General features: G+C 63.4%; 5 protein-coding genes across 6 annotated transcripts; 1 reads left to right on the top strand and 4 right to left on the bottom strand.

Moving 5' to 3' along the window:
* Nucleotides 1–61: 61 nt before the first annotated feature.
* NHP2 (NHP2 ribonucleoprotein) lies at nucleotides 62–1334 on the top strand. The gene is made up of 4 exons (XM_009091533.4): nucleotides 62–249; nucleotides 348–417; nucleotides 489–594; nucleotides 1056–1334. The coding sequence occupies exons 1-4, from the start codon at nucleotides 102–104 to the stop codon at nucleotides 1179–1181; spliced, it is 450 nt and encodes a 149-aa protein (XP_009089781.1). The 5' UTR covers nucleotides 62–101; the 3' UTR covers nucleotides 1182–1334.
* Nucleotides 1335–1557: 223 nt separating this feature from the next.
* On the bottom strand, nucleotides 1558–6569 carry N4BP3 (NEDD4 binding protein 3). The gene is made up of 5 exons (XM_030229440.2): nucleotides 6446–6569; nucleotides 4400–4843; nucleotides 3667–4221; nucleotides 3220–3477; nucleotides 1558–3003 (listed from the first exon to the last, which is right to left on the bottom strand). The coding sequence occupies exons 2-5, from the start codon at nucleotides 4811–4813 to the stop codon at nucleotides 2431–2433; spliced, it is 1800 nt and encodes a 599-aa protein (XP_030085300.1). The 5' UTR covers nucleotides 4814–4843; nucleotides 6446–6569; the 3' UTR covers nucleotides 1558–2430.
* Nucleotides 6570–9710: 3141 nt separating this feature from the next.
* On the bottom strand, nucleotides 9711–12264 carry B4GALT7 (beta-1,4-galactosyltransferase 7). Its single transcript, XM_030229442.2, has 6 exons — nucleotides 12128–12264; nucleotides 11662–12015; nucleotides 10936–11161; nucleotides 10645–10728; nucleotides 10372–10476; nucleotides 9711–10208 (listed from the first exon to the last, which is right to left on the bottom strand). Exons 1-6 carry the CDS (start codon nucleotides 12172–12174, stop codon nucleotides 10053–10055), a joined length of 972 nt encoding a protein of 323 aa, XP_030085302.1. The 5' UTR covers nucleotides 12175–12264; the 3' UTR covers nucleotides 9711–10052.
* A 280-nt stretch (nucleotides 12265–12544) lies between these two features.
* LMAN2 (lectin, mannose binding 2) lies at nucleotides 12545–16328 on the bottom strand. Its single transcript, XM_009091532.4, has 8 exons — nucleotides 16163–16328; nucleotides 15965–16083; nucleotides 15765–15882; nucleotides 15435–15514; nucleotides 14117–14278; nucleotides 13697–13811; nucleotides 13183–13302; nucleotides 12545–13038 (listed from the first exon to the last, which is right to left on the bottom strand). Exons 1-8 carry the CDS (start codon nucleotides 16302–16304, stop codon nucleotides 12878–12880), a joined length of 1017 nt encoding a protein of 338 aa, XP_009089780.1. The 5' UTR covers nucleotides 16305–16328; the 3' UTR covers nucleotides 12545–12877.
* A 1012-nt stretch (nucleotides 16329–17340) lies between these two features.
* LOC103817369 (ADP-ribosylation factor-like protein 3) lies at nucleotides 17341–19676 on the bottom strand. Of its 2 annotated transcripts, none has more exons than XM_050979693.1 (6): nucleotides 19500–19676; nucleotides 19010–19201; nucleotides 18805–18921; nucleotides 18649–18699; nucleotides 17732–17917; nucleotides 17341–17659 (listed from the first exon to the last, which is right to left on the bottom strand). In XM_050979693.1, the coding sequence occupies exons 1-6, from the start codon at nucleotides 19674–19676 to the stop codon at nucleotides 17612–17614; spliced, it is 771 nt and encodes a 256-aa protein (XP_050835650.1). In that variant the 3' UTR covers nucleotides 17341–17611. The 2 variants fall into 2 exon arrangements, with proteins under 2 accessions (XP_050835650.1, XP_030085237.1); XM_030229377.2 differs by having other exon boundaries at nucleotides 19010–19153; nucleotides 19509–19526.
* Nucleotides 19677–20113: the final 437 nt, after the last annotated feature.

The following is a 20113-nucleotide window of genomic DNA, read 5'->3' as shown; positions in this document are numbered from 1 at the left end:
GCTGTCAGAGCGTTTCCGATTGGCTGTCGGAGAGCTCGCGGCCGTGTGTCCCGCCCGCGGCGCGGCGCGTGCCCCGGAAGCGGAATCGGCCTGTGGCGGCCATGGCGCGGGAGAAGCCGGAGGCGGCGGCCGAGGCGGAGGCGACGCCGGAGCTCTCGTACCGGGAGCAGCTCGACTTCCTGAACCCCATCGCGCAGCCGCTCGCGTCCCGCAAGCTCACCCGAAAGCTGCTCAAGTGCATCAGGAAAGGTCTGGCGGCGGGGAGGGGCGGGGTGATGGCGGTGGCGCGGTGCCGTTCCCCACGCTCCGGTTCTCACTCAGCCCCTCACGCCGTGATTCTCTTGCAGCGACCAAGCACAAGCAGCTGCGCCGCGGTGTGAAGGAGGTGCAGAAGTTCATCAACAAGGGCGAGAAGGGGTAAGTGCTGCTCTGGAGCCGCGGGCCCGCGCGGCCCCCCGGCCCGGGCACTGACACGGCTGTGCCCGCAGGATCACCGTGCTGGCCGGGGACACGCTGCCCATCGATGTCTATTGCCACATCCCCATCATGTGCGAGGACAGGAGCCTCCCGTATGCATACGTCCCTTCCAAAACGGTGAGTGCTGGGGCGGGGGAGGAACCAGCACTGGTGACAAGGAGCCCGATGAGGAGCCCAGGCTGCGACCGGAGCCTTCCCGGGAGGTGCAGATCCGGTCCCTGAGTAAAGAACTCGGTGTTTGTCCTTGACCGAGGCACAGAAGGGACGAGGGGAGGTGTAGGAGTGTTTCACTGTGGAATCACAGAGGTGTTTGCCATGATCGAGTTGCTCCAACAGCTCCGGGACAGCCAGCACATCTTTGCCAGGTTCTGTGGGCTGGGGCCGGCTCTTTTGCAGACAGGGAGTTGCGGGTGGTGTCGGTGTCTTTGGAGCTTCAGCCCCGGTGCAGGCAGCTCTGCAGACCCACTCTGGGGAAGAATTAGGGCACGTGAGCTTGTAGGACACAAGCTGGGGAAAAGGTTCATGAGGTTCTCTCGGGAAGGGACCTGGGCTCCCATGGCTTCCCTGTGTTCCCTCAGGACCTGGGAGCTGCAGCCGGCTCCAAGCGCCCGACCTGTGTCATCCTGATCAAGCCCCACGAGGAGTACCAGGAGACCTACGATGAGTGCCTGGAGGAGGTGTCGGCCCTTCCCCTGCCACTGTGAAGAGCCAGGGCAGAGCTGTGCCTTGCAGGACCCTGGCAGGTCCCTGTCCCTGTGCCTGGGCTGCACGGCTGTTTCTGGGAACTCTGCCCAGAGGACTAATGGGGGGATGCTAGCGCTGTGGGGTGAATAAAGGTTTCTGAGGGTTTGTACAAAGTGGTCCTGGTGCCTGCTGGGGCGAGGGCTGGGGGGTGTCCACACCTGGGTTAACCACAGCGGGGACAGGGGTGAGCCTGCCCCGGGAGCCCACCCAGCCCCGCCGTGACTCACGGCCATGCCCTGCCCGTTGTACCGTCCAGGCCGGCCCCACACTGTTCCCCTCACCCCACCCTCACAGTCAGAGCCCCCCGACCCCGAGGGAACCAGAGCAGAAGCCAGAGAGAGAAATGCAGGTTTATTGCAGGAACGGGGTGTGGGGCTGGGCCCGGCCTTCACGTGGCTCTGCTGTGACACGCACGGAGCAGGGCTCTTTCCTTCCAGCACCTCTGGGCTCCCCAGCTCCCCCTCACCTCCCCGGGGAGGGGGGATCCCAGCCTCTTCCCCAGCTCAGGCACATGCCCCAGTCCTCTCTCCCCTCCCAGCTCCTCCAAGTGTGTCAGAGCACCAGTTCCCATCCCTCCTTGCACAAGGCATTCCCCAACTCAGCCCAAATAAAGCTGCACCAGCCACCTCCACTGCAGAGCAGCTCCACACTGGGAACACAAGAAGTCCCAGCAGAGGTGCTGGGGCAGCTGCCCCTTCCAAGCAGCACCAGAACTCCTCGGGGTTTCCTCTTCTGCCTGCCCAGAGGCACCACCAGCCCCAGGGCCCTGCTGACAAGGCAGTCACTGCAAACAGTGGCTGCACCCCCCCCAGCAAGGCAGTGGGGTGGCGGACAGGGCTTAAGCTTCTCCTCACAAGACATTAAGTTGGGTTGTAAGAACAGGGGCAGCAGAGCAGGAGGGACGGGGAATGTTTCACAGGGTGCTTGATTTCTGCCCCCCTGGCAGAAGGAATCACAGGGCAAACACTCCTGGAGTCAGAGCACGGGGCACATGCAAGACCCCCACCCTGGCACAGATGACCCCCTGCCCTCCAGAGACCCCACCAGAAGGGCCTGAGGTGCTGCAAGAAGGAGAAGCTCCCCTGTGGCAATCGGTCCTTCAGCCCAGGGCAGCGTGGAGCGGGGCCCGTCCTTGTGCACACCCTGAGATCGTCCCTTTGCAGCGGCAAGAGACCTTCCCCCTTCTCAGTCCCACTGGCATCCCGCCCCTCAGATCTTGGAGGACTCCACCCGCTCGATCCAGGGCGAATCGATCCTGACATCCCTGGGCTCCGCCCGCAGCTGCCGCAGCTCCCGCTCCAGCGCCTGGCTCCGGTGGTACATCTCCATGTAGCTGGCCTGGAGCTCCCGCTGGTACCGCAGCACCTTCTCCTTCTCCTCCTGCCACGTTTTCCTCTCCAGCTCAAAGTTCACAGCCTGCAGCTGGCCCTGACGCCGCTCCCGCAGCAGCTCTGCCCACAGCCACTCCACCTGCCTCTCCAGGGGCTCCGCCGAGTCGCTCTGCAGGCCCCGGCATTTGGAGTCATCAGTTTCACAGCCAGGGAAGTCCTGGCACGACGGCATGGGGTCATCGCCCAGGGGCAGCGAGGTGCTGGGCTCTGGGGGGCTCTGGAAGGAGTCTGCCAGCTGTGCCAGCTGCGAGTCCCTGGCCTGGACCTCTGCCTTGGCTTCCCGCAGCTGCGTCTTCAGGCTGAAGATCTCCCCCAGCTTCTGAGCCATCTCCTCCTGGGTGTCCCGGAGCTGCTGCTTCAGCAGGGAGATCTCTGCTGCTTTCTGGCACACCTGCAGGGCACGGGTGAGCAGTGAGGAAGGGCTGGGGGAGCAGGACCCCAGAGGTGGCAGCACCCCAAGTTGTCCTTATGGGAGACCATAAGCACCACACATGGCTCATCCCTCCTGTACTGTGACCCCGAGTGACACCAGAGCAGGGAACTGCTGCTCCCATGCTGGCCCCACAGCCAGGAGGGTGGCAATAGGGAGGGAAGGAAAGGGACTCACCTCCCACTTGGTCTCCTCCAGTTTGGGGCTGCCATGCTCGCCCTGGGTCTGCCGGAGCTTGTTCTCCTCACACTGGCACTGCTGCAGGCTCAGCTCCTCCTGCAGCCGCTTCTTCTCCTGCTGCGCCTTGTAGAGCTGCAGCTGCAGCGCCCGCTGCCCGCGCTGCGCCTGCTGCATCACCTGCTGCAGCCGGGCCATGTACATCTGCTTCAGGTCCTCCAGCTCGTCCAGCCACAGCCGCTGCTTGTCCTCAAATGCCTGCCAGCACAGGTGGACACCGGTGAGGGGCTGTAGCCCCAGGAGGGACCCCAAGAGGTCCTGTGATATTTGATCCTCCCACGCTTGGGCATTCCAAGCCCATCACCCACCATGGCAGCTCCTTCACTGCTCCTTCCACCCCCAATCCCTGCCTGGGGCACCCAGCACCACCCCAGTCCCATGGCTCACCTGAGTGAAGGGGTCTTCAGTCTCACTGAGGCTCCTCTTGAGCTGCCGCAGCTCCCCTCCCGTCTCCTGCAGCCGGTCCTCCAGCTGCTTCACCGCGTCCTCCAGCGAGTAGGAGAACTCATATGGTGGCGGGGGCTCGCCGGGGCTCTGCAGCCTGCTCAGGGTGGCCATGCTTTTGCAGGACAGGGGCATCTTCTCAGGGGCCAGGGTGTCCCTGGGGCTCCGGGAAACCCTGTCCAAGGAGCCCCCAATATGGTTGATGTGGCCCATGGAGGCGCTGAACTGGCTCTGGGCAGGCTTGAGGCGGGAGCCATAGGACGGGAAGCTCTGGATGGAGTTGTGGCTGGAATCTGAGGCCTCATCCAGGCTGATGGCATGGAGCAGGTGGGTGCGGAGCGGGCCGTGCTGCGGGGCTGCTGTGCTGCTCTGCGACAGCAGTGTGTGAAGGCTCCCATTGCTCTTGGACAACTTCTGTCCCTTGGACGAGGACAGTCCCTGCATGGAGACCAGCCCCTTCCCAGCCACTGCCTTGAAGGCTGAGGGCCTGATACGACACTGAAAAACAAGAGCAAGGTCAAGCATGAGCCTCTACACGCAATAAGAACCCCCACACTCCCAGCTTCATATCCCCGAACATCCTCAAATCCCCACATCCCATCCAGGGTGCAGATCATCCTGCTCCATCCCCATCCTCTCGCAGACGAGGGTGTATTTCAGGACCTCACAGCCTCACCTTGTCAAAGCGGCCCCGCTCCGGCAGGGAGCTCTTGGAGAAGTCGGCCCCACGGTGATGCTCGCGGGAGCAGCGCTCGGGGGATCGGTTCTCGCGGTCGCTCTCGTAGTCCCGCTTGTAGCAGGCGCCCGATGCCTGGTGCTTCCGCTCCGCCCGCGTCTCCTTCTTGGCCCCGTGCAGGTACCCAAAGAGCTCACGCTGGTTCGGCCCCTTCCGCAGCAACCCGTCAGGCTGCCGGAGCCCCCGTGAGCCGCCCAGCGGGGCCCGCAGCTCCAGGGGGGACAGATCCTGCTTCTCCACCAGGCTGCCCACGCTGCCCATGCTGCCAACGACGCCGATGGGCTCCGAGGAGAGGTAGGTGCCGAGGACACGCGTGTCGGGCTCACAGGTCACAGGACCCTGTGCTGCTGCCATGGAGAATTAGAGAAAAGCCCAGAACCAGCACTGCCGGGGAAGAGACAGAGTCAGCGATGCCGGGCAGCCGGGACACACCCCCGGCACCCCCTTTCCCAGCCAGCCCCAAGGGCCCACACGGGCTCCTGGCACTGGGATGGATCTGCCATCTCCCGTGCAGCTTCCCGGGGGACAGGGCACAGCACGCACGGGGCGGGGGCTCCCCGCCGCTGCCCCCACCACGGTGCAGCACCTCCTCCCACACCCAGCCCCACCTCCCGCCCGCGGCCGGGGCCGCCACCAGAACAGGCACCTGCCGCCCAGCCAGGCGGGCGAGTTCGGGAGCCGGCAGCACCTGCCCAGGCCTGGCGCCAGCCCCGGCCCGGCGGCACCCAACCTCCCCGCCGGGACCTCCGGCTCCGGACACCCTCTGGAGACCTTCCCAAAATGTCCCTGGGGATGCCCGTCAGCTTGGCCTCCGCACGGGACGGGCACTCTGCGGCACCACGGGGACACCTCCCGCACAGCACGGGCGGCACGGGCTCCTGCAGCTCGCAGGGCGAGCTCCCCACGGCCCCTTCCATCCACGGGCATTCCCTCCCCAGCGCCGGGCAGGGAGCCGCGGCCACAGCCCAGCTGCTACGTGCGTGCCGGGGACCCCGCGGCCGGACATGGCGAGAGGGGGTGGGAAGGGGCAGGATGCCGATGGGACAATGCAGCTTCCTGCGCAGGTGGCCGGGGGAGGAAGGATGAGAGGATGCCTTCAGCCTCGGCTCTGGCGTCCCAGCGCTAGGGAGGGGACGATGGCCTCACACCAGTGCAGGGGACGTAGAGAGTGTGGCAGGGGCGAGGCAGAGCCCCCAGCACCGCTCCCAGCCTCGCCGAGGGCTCCGGGGCCGGGTTACACCCAGGAAGCTGCCCTGCTTCTCAGCACCACGCGCCGGGTAAACAAACACCCCGCTTTTAATTGCTGCCACGCACAAACCTGTCTGACAGCTCCCGGCCTGCGCTGTCACCTCCCTCTGCGAGCCCAACACCTGCTCCGGGCACCGGCACCCCAGGAAGGGCAGCAGGGACGGACCCTCTGGAAGGATCGGGGCTGCCTGCGGTGCCACCGGGCGCGCACGGGGATTGGGGACGGGGATGTTCCCATGGTTGGGGCGGGGGGGCATGGATGCACATCCAGCCCCCGGCATTGGGGAGCAGCTCGGCCGAGCCCCGCAGCGGCTCCTCCCGGCACAGGCGGCCGAGGAAGTAGGTCAGGTTGTGGGAGGTTTGGGAAACGCCGGGGGAGCCCGAAGGTGTCCTGCCTGCGGCAGGGAGGGGATCCCCCTCCAGGCGGCAAAACACCGGTCCGGCCAGCCTGGCTCCTTCGCGATCTGCTCCCAATCCCAGCCGTGCCCAGGCAGGATACGGCCACAAACCTTTTCTCTTTCCCATTCCCATTCCACCCGGGAGCGAACGGCAGGGTTGGAGGGAGGCGGGCGCGGGACCCCGCGCAGCCCCCTCCGCGCCTCCCCGCAGCCCCGCCGGAATTTCCGGCACGGAGAGGGCGGAGGGGGCAGTCGGTGCCCGGGCCCGAGCCCGGGACAAAGCCCCGCTGGCCGCAGCGCAGCGCGGGAGGGGGATGGGGCCGGCCGGCCCCGCACTCACCATGCCGGCGGCGCTGCGGTCCCGCACGGCTCCGCTCCGCGCTCCTTCCCTCGCCGCGTTTGAACGCGCCCCTCGGCCGCGGCCGCGCGGGGCGGCGGGCGGAGCCGGCACCGGCAAATCGCGGCGCGGGGGCGGCGGGACGGGAGGGGCGGGAAGCAGCAGCAGCAGCAGCAGCAGCAGGAGGAGGAGGAGGAGGAAGGAGGAGGAGGAGGAGGAGGAGGAGGAAGAGGAGGAAGGAGGGGTCGGCCTGGCCGTGCCCATAGCGGGGCGGGGCGGGGCAGGGCGCGCTGGCTGCGTGCGGCGCCAACACTTGCGCGGAGCAACCTCCGATGGCGGGGAGAGCCCCGCAAATCCCCCAAACGCAGCTCCGGCACCGGCAGCACCGGCGCCACTCAGCTCCCGGTAACCCCCCGACAGGCGGGCTGATATTCCCGCCTGAGTATCGCCCACCAAGGGTGGAGAGAAATATTTTGCTTCGTACCTGCGGCCTGGAGAGGGGTCTCGACTCCATGGGACACTCTCTGTGACGCTCCTCTAGCAGGGCAACCCCGTGTCCCCCCCGTCACGGCACCCTCGGGTGGGCAGAGCCTCACAAAGCCCCGGGGACACGGCGCACCCACCTGGGGCTCCCGCCTGGCCTGGCGCCAGTGAGACGGGACGCGCTTCATCCCTCTGAATCACATCCTGGCCTGGAGCCGGTTTTGGCAGCCGCAGGGAGCGAGGATCCCGGCACGGGGTGCACCCGTTCACCGGTGTCCCTGGGAGCAGGACACCTGTAGCAGCCCTGCTCCGTCGCACGGCGGGTGCCGTCTGTCCCCGGCAGGGACCGCACCGTCCCCAGCCCGGTGTATCGCTGTGTTCGCACCCCGTTCGCTGCCAGCTCCCTCCGCCGCACACCCGAGTCCTCAAGCTGTGCTGCCAGTGCTCTCCCACACACACACACTGTCCCCGGTCCCTCCTCGCCGGGCTCACATGCTGGCAGTGTCCTCGGTGCGCTGCCAAGGCACGCTCCGCTCCCTCGGGCCTCAGCCCCCGTTCCCCGCAGCTCCTGTGCCCAGCGGCACCGGCGTGCCCTCTGAACAAGGGAGCCCTTCACAACGGTGCCATGTCCCATCCTGCTGGCCTCAGCAATGTGTCTGCCGTGCCCAGGCCCTCTGCCTGGAGCTCAGTCGTGAAAGGGCCCCCCGGCAGCCCGCGGGCACTGGCATCATCCCACGGGCTCGGATCGGGCAGGTTGCAGTGGTGCCAGGACGCTCACGGGGTGCTGGTCACGGCCGCACCCCTCCTGCCCGTCTGCCCCGTTTCCTGCTCCTCCTCGGGCTGCATGCCCCGAGCACGTCTGCCTGGATAGCAGCTTCCACAGGGCCCCGCAGCCTGGCCCTACCCGGGTCACTCTAGCAGCCAGGGATGTCACCTTCTCCAGGCACAGATGCTTCAGCTTCCTCTGACTTTTTCCCCAGTCCTCTCTCTCTGCTCGCCTCACGCCCGCAGTGCCCCCCTCTAAGATTCTACAGCAATTTCACATGTCCACCAGCAAACAGCTCTGAACAATCCACTTTATAACAACCTGGCAATAAAAACCATCGATTGCTGCACCTGCTTGAACAGTAATTGGGAGCCCAGAAGGGGGGTCACAGAGGGGCAGGGCTGGCCCTCCAGGGGCCCTCTCTGCCTCTGAGCATCCTGATGTTCTCCTCAGGCTTGCTGAGAGCATGAGAACGCTGGGAGGCTTTTGGCTGGGCTCTGCATGGCTCCTGGGACGGCAGGCAGGGTGTGATCCATCTGTGGGGAAAGGCAATGGGGGAAAACTTCATCCCCTCCCGCTGGGCCATTGCCGATACCGAAGCGTGGGGGGGGAGCAGAGCCAAGCGACCTCCGAGTCACATTCAGAGCTATAAAAGGAAGCCGGGTCTCCAGCAGGGTGCCTCTTCCACAAAAGCAACCGGGGGATGAGGGGGCTGCGAGCAGAGCTGAGAAATAGCTGCCAGGCAGCAGGAGAGGAGCCTGGAGCGCTGAGCCAAGTGCGAGGTGCACATATGCTCTCTGTTTCTGCACAGCCACGTCTCTATGAAACCTGCCCCAAATTGTGTCATCTATTTTGAAAGGCACAGAGAAATACTTTGATCTGCCTCCACCAGCCCTGGCTGCGGTTCAGGCACCAGGAAGGGGCTGCCACGCAGATGGCTGATCCCAAACCTGTGCCATGGAGAGGCAGGAATGGGGCTGCTGGGCCAGTCTCTCCCTCTGGCTGCCCACAGCAAGGGCATGACTGGTCCTGGAACAGCCATGGACAAGTGCACCAGCTGTCCAAGTTCACCAGCACCTTCATGCCAGATAGCAGCGCTGCTTTGGAGCCAGCAGGCTGAAGAGGCCATCAGGAGCTCTTGGACAGCACAGCCCCACATTGCCCCAAGGCTGAGCCTGCTGCTTCCATGATGCAGAGCAGATCCTCACCACCCTGCACCAGCACCTCAATCCCTGCCTCTGAGGCAGCCCCCAAAACCCTGTCCAAGGGCTCCAGACTCCTCTCCCAGCTCCAGAGCAGCACAGAGAGCAGAAGGCACCAGATCCCTCCAGACACCCCATGCCACAGCCCCTACAGGGTACATGAGCCCTGCACTTGGCTCTAATGCTTTCTTCCCTCCCTCCCTCCCTCCTCTCTGGAGCTACTCGTCTTCCCAGGATGGCAACAGCTTCTCTCTGAGGATGCAAAGCAACCACTCCAGGAAGTGGCAGGCAGGAGACAGGACAGAAGGGGCCAGGAAACGCAGAGGGCCTGGTGCCAGTGCTAGTCATGGGGCTGAACAGAGAGGTACTGGCTGTTCAGCTGGGTCTGCCCAGCCTGAGGAGACAGCAGCACCCACAACATGTGCCAAGACCCCAGAGGAGACATCCGATTTTCCAACCCCCCCAAGAAAGGCTGAGGCAGCACACCCAGGGAAGGCAGGCAAGGAAAGCACAGCCTGAACTCTCCTCCTCACCCCAGAGAGGTCCTGGCCTACAAGTGCTGACAGCCAGCACTGTGGATGCTGGGGCTCGGGCACGGCTCAACCACAACCACTTCCTGCAGTGAAATGCCAACAGCCCAGCCCTGGGGGCACCTGGCAGCTGGAAGAGGCACCATCTCTTTCAGAGCCCATTTCAGACTGGCTTGGCCTCTGTGCCAGAGCAGCTCAGAGCAGCTCAGAGCTCACCTGTCACACAGAGAGGAGCTGGGGCTAAGCCAGGACAGGTGTGCTGAAGGAAGGTGAAGGGAACAGGAAAATGGAGTAGTGCCAGCACAGCCCAGGGCATTCAGAACTCACAGGTGCCCTGACAGTTCTTTATTGTCCTCTGAGCTGCGTGGCAGCTCAGCCATGTCCAGCACAGGAAAGCCACCTCCTGCAGCTGCCCTGGGAGGCAGCACCAGCACCTGCAGCGAGTCCCACTCTCAGCCTCTTCTGTTGCTCCCAGCAAAGTCCAGTTCTCAGCCTCTTCTACTCCTCTGTGTCTCGCCAGCACTGCCATACTCATCCGCTGTAAATCCCTGCCTGCTCCAGGCAGCTGCACAGCAGCCAGGGAGCCTTGGCACCAGCACAGAGCACACGACTGGCACGCAGGGACAGGCTCAGCCAAACGTGCACCAGGGGGTCTCGTTTGTGTCACAGTCCAGCAGGATATTGAGGACGGTGCAAGGGGCTCCTGCCACGCTCAGATCTGTGCGTGACTCGATTCGGTACCTCACGTTGTTCAGGCCTCCCTCCCGATCCACCTTGAACTGTTCCTGAGGAAGAGAGAGACTGCTCGGCCCAGGCTGGAAGGGAGAAGCACCCAGGGCCTGGGGAGGGAGCCAGAGCTGGCAGAGGAGGACACGAGCAAGGAGGGCTCAGAGCACATGGTGACCACAGCCCCAACCTCCTGTGGCTCCCCTGAACCACAGGTCTCACCTGCTTCTGCGCAGCGATGCGCTTCTGGTCTCTCTTCCTCCAGGCTGGGTCATGCAGGTGCTGGAAAGTCTCGTATCCAGTTGTGATTCCAGAGGGACGACGGACCTGGGAGAAGAGCAGAGCTTCCCTAAAGCTACTGGAAAACTCCTGTACCTGCTGCTGGAGTGCAGGGCTGCCTTCCCCACACCCCAGACTGGGTGGCCACAGTGAGGGACAAATGAAGAGATGTAAAAAAGGACAATTTCAATCCAGGAGGGTGCAGAGACCCCTTACCTGGAGACCAGCTCCTTTGATACGTCGATAAAATTCATCGTCCTCCCGTCCCCAGCCCCAGAAGCGGTTGGACATGCCATTGCACTGGAACGAGAGCAGCACCATAGCAGCCAAGGTCCAGCACAACTCCACAGCCTCAGAGGAGCAGACACCAGCCCAGCCTCCCAGCGGCTCAGACCACAGGCTCTGTCCCCAGAGCATTTTGATTCCTGTCCCCACTTCCCAAGCTGACCATGATAATGTCTTAGCTCCTGCTCCAAACTGTCCAGGACATCCCACCCAGGAGCTCACCAACTCATAGTGCTGCTTGGTGAGCAGGAGGATGCCACCCACGTAGGTCTTGTAGTGGTAGAGTGGGTGCAGCTCAGGGGATGCCACGTGGAAGGGCCCTGCCTCTGGGAAGCTGTAGTCCAGGTGCTCGTTGAGGGGCAGGAGATCCACGTCGTGCATGGCGATGTAGTCGGTGTCATTGCCGCTCTCCAGGAAGCCCACATTGATCAGGGATGCCCTGTTAAACCTGCCACGGGACTGGGGGCTCTCAGTGCCACACACAGCAGCCACTGTCCCCACACATCCCCCTGCTACAATCATCAATGCTCAATGTCTGAAAAATCCCCAGACAGGGACACATGCAAACACAGCACTGCATTATGCAACTGCACCCTTGCAGCTTCTCGCTGCACAGTGAGCTGGGGGTGACAGCAATTCCAAACACCCCATGGCCTGTCTTTGACTTCCACAGTCCCCATATGTTTGCTGCTGCAGACATGGGGAAAAAGCTGAGGAAAAAGCTGAAATACCCAAGGATAAAGGATTCTATGCTAAGATTCTATTCTTGCCAAGGAACAAGGAAGCAAACCACTACTTTGTCCATCTCTGAGCTCTAGAATGAGCAGCTTTGGGGAGAGCATTACACACTTCTGACATCCTGCTGCCCCGGTCCTTTGCTTCTCTGCAGCACCCTCCCAACACTCACAGACCTTCGGGCGGGACCCCTTCGGCACAGGGAGGCTATACCTGAAATGATCCACTTGGTTGAGGATGAAGATGCGGTGGCGGATCCTCTTCTTGCTGAGGAAGCGGTGCATGTAGGGCACGAAGGCCAGCAGCTCCTCGAAGCGTTCTCGGAAGGGCACAAGCAGCGCCAGCCGGTGCGGGGCCCACGACGGCTCCTCCTGGGGCGGCTGCGGCGGCTCGGGGGCCGGGCAGGGCTGCCGGGGAGCCCCCCGGTGCTGCCCGCCCGGCGCCGGCCCCTCGCCCGAGCAGCTGAGCTGGAGCCAGAGCAGCGAAGCGAAGCCGAGCAGCAGCGCCAGCAGGAACAGCGGGAAGGCGGAGAGGCGGCCGGGGAAGAGCCGCAGCAGCGGCGGGGACCTGCGGGATGGCGCGGGGTCAGCGCACGGTGAGACCCCCGCCCCCGCACCGCGATAGCATCCCCCGAGTCCGCCCAGCCCCCGGTGCGACCCCCCGGTACCGCCGGGCTCACCCTCCGCCGCGCAGCCGGAGCGCGTCCCTGCGGCGGGCCGGGCCCATAGCCCCCGACCCCCGGCCCCGGGACACGCTGGCGGCGCCCGCCGCTCCCCCTGCTCCCCCGGAAACACGGCCCCGATCTCTTCCGCCTAAGGGGCGGGACGGGGGCGGGACCGGCCGCCGGGGACATCCCCTCCGTCCCGTCCCACCGCCACCCCCGCCCGGGGCTCCTCCGGAAACCGCGGGGACGCCGCACCACATCCCCGGCAGGTGCCGTGAACGCAGATCCGCGGAGCATTTGGGTTCCTCCCAGGATTGCCTCCCTGCACCCTCACCAAGCTGAAATCCCAGTCCCAGTTCCTTCAGCCCCCCACACCAGCACTGCCCATCCTGCCTCCCTTCTCTCCCCATTACACAGAGCCAGAGCCACGGGTGGTGTCAGTCCTTTAATGCCCCACTCGCAGCCCCCTCCCCTCTGCCCCTCATGTTCACACCTGCCCCAGGCAGCACAGCAAGTCCCAGCAAGTCGGGGGGAGCGCTGGAAAAACCGGGGAGCAACCTCCAGGCTCCCACACCAGAGCCCTGGGGAGCCAGCGGGAATCACCCCTCTCAGTCCAACCAGCGGGAGGCCAAGGGCCGGGTAGGGGTTGCAGCCAAACAGACAGGTAAGAAAATACTTCTGGTATTTCTCAGAAACAGCATTTAGAAACCACAGTTTTTTTACAGCTCCCCATAAAAAAAGATGGGTTTGGGCACAGGTGCTCCACTAGTAGAAACGCTTGTTCCGTTCCTGGCGTTTCTGGAAGACCACAGCTCCCACCACAGCACAGACGATGATGCCCAGCAGAGCACAGAGCAGGAGCAGGAACACCTTCCAGCCCGTCAGCGGCCCGCTCCGGAAATTCCCCGTCGGGTCATCCACGTTGTCTGCAAGGGAAAGAACAGCTACAGAGACCAACAGAACCTCAGCTCCTGAGGAGTTTAGCCCGGTGTAATGCCTTCAATGCCTCCCAGAGTCCAGCCCCGACCTCCCAATCCCCCATGGAAGGTTTCCAATGCCCACAGGCTCACCTTTGGGAGATTTAAGGAGGCTGACCCTCGGCTCGATCTTGGTCCAGTCAACAGTCTCATCTTCTACAGGGTGCTCCACCATGAGCTGGAACAGCTTCATCGAGATAATGTCGTGATTGTCTGGGGAACAACCATGAGCAGCAAACACCATCAGAAACTCTGAGATGTCCACACACTCAGAGCACCCCTCAGACCGTCCTCTGCCAGGTCCAGTCTCCTTCCCTCTCAAGCCACCCTAATCCCCTGGTATCAAACTGCAATCCAAAGACATTCCTTAGCTCTCAGCTGCCTCCTTTCCCCAGCCATGGATTCCAAAAGGGTTTCAAGAGCCCCGTGAACAATTCAGAGAAAGAAAGCAATGGAAACTATCCAATCCATCCAGTGCTGCAATCACAGAATCACAGAGTTTTTAAGACTGGAAGGGACCTCTGAAGATCCAATTCCCCTGCCAAGACAGGGTCACCTAATCCAGGCTCCAACCATCACGTGTTCCCCTGAGCGAAGCCCCTCTCACCAGAGAGATCTCCAGTGCCAGCAGAAGCACCAAAGAAGTACCCGGTTGGCAGCTGCACCCCTGCGATGTCAATGCAGTTCTTCCATTCATTCTTGTCTTCCACATCAGTCATCACCTGCAAAACCACGAGAGGGTCACACCAGGAATGTTCAGAACCATGGGACAGGCTCCAACCTCTCTGCTCAAGCAGGACCATCCCAAATCACATAGACTGTGTCCAGATGATTCATTACCATCTCCAGCCAGGGACACTCCACACCCTCTCCAGCCAATCCCTTTTGGCACGCCACTATCCTGCCTGGCTGCGCCTCTTTTGGAGCTGGAGGTGCCAGAGAGGCAGTGGCTGAGTCTGGAACACCACCTCCAGCCCTGGTGGAGCCAGCCCTGCCCCCTGAGAAGCAGGTCCCCCGTGGGTCTCACCGTGAGCCGGCCGCGGGAGTAGCGCACGGCCAGGAAGGTGTCGTGGTTCTGGTTGCGCAGGTCGGCCGAGCAGCCGGCCAGCTCCGTCCAGCGCCCATCCTTGCTGTGGTCGTAGCTCAGGGAGCCGTTGTTGACCATGGCTGAGATGTAGGGGAACACACGCTGTGGGGACAGACAGGGGACACGCTGTGGGAGCTCTGGGGCACAGCCAGAGCCCGCAGAGGGAGCGGGTTGGGAGCCCGGCACGGCAGCAGGGCCGTGGTCAGGCACGGAGCACGGGATGGGCACGGCTGCTGCTCCACCTACAGCTGCTTCTGAACCAAGCCTGAGCTGCCTAAAGCAGAGCCACCCTTCCTGAGGTCCCATTTCAAGACGCCCATCCTGTGATTCTGTGAATGAACCCACCCTGTGGGTGGCCACGGCAACCAGACTGTCCCACACTTGCAGAGTGGCTGGGTAAAAATCCCAGAATCATTTAGGTTGGAAAAGACCTCTGAGAGCATTCAGTCCAACATGTGACCAATCCCCACCTTGTCAGCTAGCCCTGACTGCCACATCCAGTCATTCCTTGAAAACAAGAAGTGTAAGAACAGAGCACAAGACCCAGCATGGACAGAAATCTACAGAAGCAGCAAAACCACACACAAGGCTTTGTGATCACTGGATTACCTACACCAGGAGAGGACAACTGGAGGCAGGAATTCACCTCCCATGAGCATCAAGACAACAGGGAGATGGGTCACTTCCAGGTACTTTATGACTGAAGTATCATGGTTTTGATGGCACAGACCCCAAAGCACAGGTTTTTTTTCTGACCGTGCCATAATGAGATCCACAAACACAGAGTAGGACAGAAGAAATGAATCCCCAGCCCTTACAGGACTGATCTGTCCCATGGCCATGGGGAATTCTGGAGCAAAAAGGCAGCCCAGGAGTTTCTTTCAGACACAGACAGGTTGCAAAGAGAAAATAAGAGGAGAAACATCCTGGGACGAGTATCCAAAGCACAGAGGTCAGGGAATAACACTCAGGATGAATATTAGCAGGTAGGGCTGGGTTTACACCAGCTCTGTGCCTGCTCTCCTGTGCAGAGAAGATGCCTTGGGAACATCTGTGTAGCCAAGAGCAGCACAAGAAATAGCAAGGAGCTGCTTATCTCCATTAATGCACACAAACTCTTCTCTTTACCAACTCCCAGGACAGGAAAAGCAAACCATGCCCAACTAGGGAGAGACTTTTCCTTGGATCAGGTGAGAAACACTTGGAGCAGGAAGGGAACAGCCTGCTGGGCACTGCACAAGCTGCCTGGAGCACTCACCTCTGTGGCCTCATCATTGGGATAGGTATCAAGGAAAATAGCCAGCCCATGGAAGTTGTCCTTGCTGCCAAAGACAGGACCTGGAACAGGGCAGAGGAGTGGAGAGAGGAAGAGACAGAAGGAGGTGAGAATCTGTGCTCAGAGAGTTCTGAGCTGTACCAGCTGTTCACTGCCAAGCAGGTGGCTGATGGCACCTGCTGCTCGGGCAGAACACACGGGACACGTCAGCCCAGCCTAGTGAAACCAGAGCGGGAGCTCCGAGCCATCCTGGGCCAGCTGCCTTCCGGGACGGGCCCCGTGTGCTGCGGGCCAGCCGCTCCCGGCACCGACCTGGCGTCAGGCGTTCCTGCGTGTACCACAGCGCCAGCCCGTCCCCGTGCAGGTTCTTCTTGCCGGCTCCGTGGATCTTGAAGTGGACGTGGAGCTCCCAGTCCTTGAGGAAGCAGGGCTGTGGGAGAAACCCCAGCGGCGTCAGGGCGTGAGGCGCCAGGCCCGTCCCGACCCCCGCCCGTCCTGCCCCGGGCTCTCACCACGCGGTTCCAGATGGAGCCCTCCCGACTGCGCTCGTCGGGCGTCAGGCGGACGTACTGGCTGGTGACCATGGTGCTGCCCGTGAAGTCCCACAGCGGCATCGCGGCGGAGCCCGCGCCTGCAATGGGCCAAGAAAGCGCGGATCAGCCCGGGCCGCTCGCGGGGCGCCCCGAGCGTCCCCCCAGGCCCGCGCTCACCCTGGTACGGCTTCATCAGCGAGTGCTCCCGCTTCAGGTGTTCGCTGTTGCCATCCGTGAGCTCGGCGGGCACCGGGCGCGGCCCGGCCAGGGCCAACAGCAGCGCGGCCGCCGCCACCAGCCCGCCCGCACCCGCCGCCATGCTCCGCTTCCGCCTTCCGGCGCTCCGCCCTCGAGCCCGCCTCGCTACCCCAGCAGCCAATTAGAAATCCGCACTCACTGGGATCCCGCCCACAGACGTGAGCGGCATCACTGCTCACCTATGGCAGGGGAGAGAGGCGGGGCCAGCGGGGCGCGCAGCTCCCGTAGTGAGGAGGGAGGCGGGAGGAGGGGGCCGAACGGCCTCCCGGCGTACGCTACGCGTGCGCGGCGGCACGGGGCGTGCCGGGAGGTGTAGTCCGCCCGCCTTCCCTGGGCCGCCTCACGTGCGCAGCTCGTGCTGCCCGGGGGACACGTAACCCGCCCCGACGGGTCCCGGGTACGGGAACAATGGGCACGGGAACAGCCCCGGGTTAGGCACGGGAAACGGGAACAATGGGCTCGGGAACAGCCCCGGGATGGGCACAGGGAACGGGAACAATGGGCTCGGGAACAGCCCCGCGGGTCAGCAGCGCCGCGGAGCAGGAAGGAGAGGCCGAGGCAGAGTGGAGGTCGCAGCAGCTTTATTGAGGGTCGCAGGGCAACCTCCGCCCCGCAGGTCTCCCCCCATCCCTCCGCCACGGCAGCCGTGAGGGCTGGGGAGCGGAACCTCCCGGCCCTCCGGATGGGCACCTCCTGCCCGGCGACAGCAGCCCCGCTGGGACACAACGCGTGTGGTACCAACGGGGACAGGGTACAGGGACCCCTGGGCGGCACAGAGCAGCCCCCGCTGGCGCTGGGCAGATCCCTCCAGTGGTGGCTGGTCCTGTCTTCGTGCTTGTCCCGAGCCCTGTGAGCACACATGGGAACTCCTCTGGCCAGCGAGAGGTGCCGAACAGAGGCTTTCCCGAGCAGCTGCCACGGCTGGGGCAGCACCGGTCCCATCCTGCAGGAGCACAGGGGGACACAGCACTTGGGGCCCTGGCGGTGTAGCCAGCACCGTGTCGGGGTGCCCAGGGCAGTGTGTGGGTCACAGCAGCCCCTGTGGGCTGTGACAGCAGCGAGGATGGGCAAGTCCTGGGCAGGTTCTCATGCTGGAGGTGTGCAAGCCCTCGGCATGGTGGGACACGTGCTTCCCTCCAACAGCATGGGGGCTGCAGGGGAGTCAGGGGTGTGAGGAGCCCGTGGAAGCCCAGGAGGCAGGGAGAGGGGAAGCCGATTGATTAGTGGAAGACTAGGTGGGGAAAATCATCCGAGCATGGCAGTCTGAGGCTCAGGGCCCAGCTGAGGCTCGGGGGGAACCGAGGGACCAGGGGGATTGGCCGTAGCGTAGGGACCTGCAGCTCAGTCCCGTCTGGCACTTTGCAGCTCTCATTTCTTCCTGTTCATGATCTGGCTGGAAATCCAGTTCATCCCATCCTGAAGGGGAGAAGGATGTGAGCGCAGGACCGTGGGCCCAGCTCTGCAGAGCCCACAGGCCCCCATCTCTACCTGCACCCCTTCCCCAGACAGGGCTGAGCATGCCTGGATCTGCCACTCCCGGTCCCGGTAGGTGTGCAGGCTCAGCCCCTCTGCGATTTCAGCTGCAGGTGCTGCAGTCACCAGGTCCTGCTTGTTGGCAAACACCAGCAGCGGGACCCCTGTGAGGGACTCGTCCTCTGTGAGCTCTGCCAACTCCTGCCAAGAGAGAAGCTTCTCCCAGGGCTGCTGCCCTCCTCCACGGAGCTGCCCAGCATGGCCTGGACACCTCAGCCCTCCAAATGCCTCATCCCTCCTCTCTGGTACTCATGGCAGATAAGGAATCTTGATGTTCCAAGGGAGAGAAGCTCCCAAAGGAGCTTCACCTCCTGGAGCACCATCAGCCCAGGAGCCACATGCAAGGCTGCTTGAGGACTGAAATCCTCCCAGCCCTGAGAGCCCTGGGCAAAGGGCAGCTGCAGGAGGCTCCTGGCAGTCCCGAGCTGTCTGGCACACCCACACGGCCGTCTGGTGCCGGAACAGCCGGGGCTGGCACTTGGAGTCTCACCTTCCCCTCTCAGAGCTCCATTCCCAGGGTTTGTAGCTGAATTTGGTGCTCATAAACCTTTGTTTGGCCATATCACTAACCGCGTGCTGGGGGATGGCATGAAAGTTGGGGACTGAGGGGTCACTTTCTCCAGGACTGTCACCCCGGAGCTGGGCACCCTTGGAGCATCCCAGCTCAGGGGGAGCTGCTGGGCCATGGAGTGGGGTAGCTCTGAGATCTTGAGCCTTCCTGCAGAGCTCTGGGACAGCATGGGACAGCATGGCCCCTTCTGCAGCACTGCCCCATAATTCAGAGCAGCTTTGTCTCCCCCTCATCCCCAAAGAGCTGGTGCCATAGAGATCTGAGTCCCAGGACCGCACAGCCACCCTTCACGCACTCATACCTGCCCTGTCTCCTCAAAACGCTTCTGGTCAGCACTGTCAATGACATAAATCTGCCATGGGGACAAAAGGGACAGTCAGGGGCTCCTTGCCTGGCTGCACAGCCCCTCTGTGGGGCCCACACAGCATGCACAGGCTGGGGGTGCTGCCCCACTCACCAGCAGGTCTGTGCTGCCCAGGTACTTCTTCCAGTACGGGCGGATGGAGCGCTGCCCCCCGATATCCCAAACATTCAGCTTCAAACCATGGGACTGCACGCTCTTGATGTTGAATCCCTGCGTGGGGACACAACCCCCAGCGTCACCCAGGGGATGGGTGGGCACTGCGCCCTCCGCCCCGCCCGTGGCCCCCAGCAGCCCCTACCTGTGTGGGGGTGATGGTGCTGACCTCCTCGGACGCCAGGCGCTTCAGCAGCGTCGTCTTGCCCGCGTTGTCCAGCCCCAGCAGGACAATGCGGAGCTCCTGCTCCGGGGATCCCTTCAGCTTCTGGATGACAGAGAGCAGCCCCTGGGGGCAGAGAGTGCTGGGGGAGCCCTGTGGGGCGCCAGGTCCCTTCTTTGGGAGGAGGGAAGTGGGCACGCTGTTGGCTTTGGATACCTTGTGTCTATGGCCTGGGCAAGCATCAAGGCCCAGCTCCCAAGGTGTTCAGGCTCAGGATGGCCCCACAGCAGATCCGCCCAGCCCCAATTCCCCCCATCCCGGGTGTGCTGTCCCAGCTCTGGGACCGCTCCCAGCTCCTGGGCACGCTGGGGGGACATGTCCCAGGCAGAGCCCTGCTCTGCCAGCCCTCCTGGCACCACCACGGAGGGCTGGTGCTGCACTCTCCCCTGGAGCCGGTGGGATGTCAGCGGACGCCGCTTACCTTCTGCACATCCCCCATGGTCTGGGAGTCGCTGTGGCCCGCGGCACCGCCTGGGGAGCTGCCAGGGGCTCGTCCCCGGGGCCCGCCGTGGGTTCGTGACTGGCACGCTCCCCGTTCCCGGGGGAGGAAGAGGATTACGGGCTCCGGAATTAGCTGCTGTTCCTCCATTTACCCACAGCGTTAAATAATGCCCTCGGCAAATCCTCCAGCCAGCTGTCGCCCCGCCGTCGCCTACCCCCGGCATAAACCAGGTTCCCCTGGGCTGGGGCACTGGAGCACAGGGCATCCCTCTCCCCACGGGGCAGGGGTCTCAGCCTGGGAGGATGCCGTGCCTAGGCACAGGGCTGGCACAGCCTCACACACTGGGATACCTCACGCTGAGGCAACACCAAGCTGTCCCCTTGCAGGGTGGCAGAAGAAATTGCTGAGTTGCTTGAGGCCACGTCAGCGACTGCCACAGCTCCCCAGTGCTGCCCAAGGGAAACCACCAGGCCCTGGAGCAGGTTGAGGGCTGGCTTGGCAGCAGCTGGAGCTTGGGGATGACACAGGACAGGGGTCAGAGGGGCTCAGACACATTCTCCAGCAGCTCACCCCCAACCCAGGTG

Source organism: Serinus canaria, chromosome 13, assembly GCF_022539315.1.
Source record: "Serinus canaria isolate serCan28SL12 chromosome 13, serCan2020, whole genome shotgun sequence".
In the NCBI taxonomy this organism is placed as follows: Eukaryota; Metazoa; Chordata; class Aves; order Passeriformes; family Fringillidae; genus Serinus; species Serinus canaria.
The sequence above is the reverse complement of the archived record's forward strand: the minus strand, read 5'-3'. Positions and strand labels throughout refer to the sequence as shown.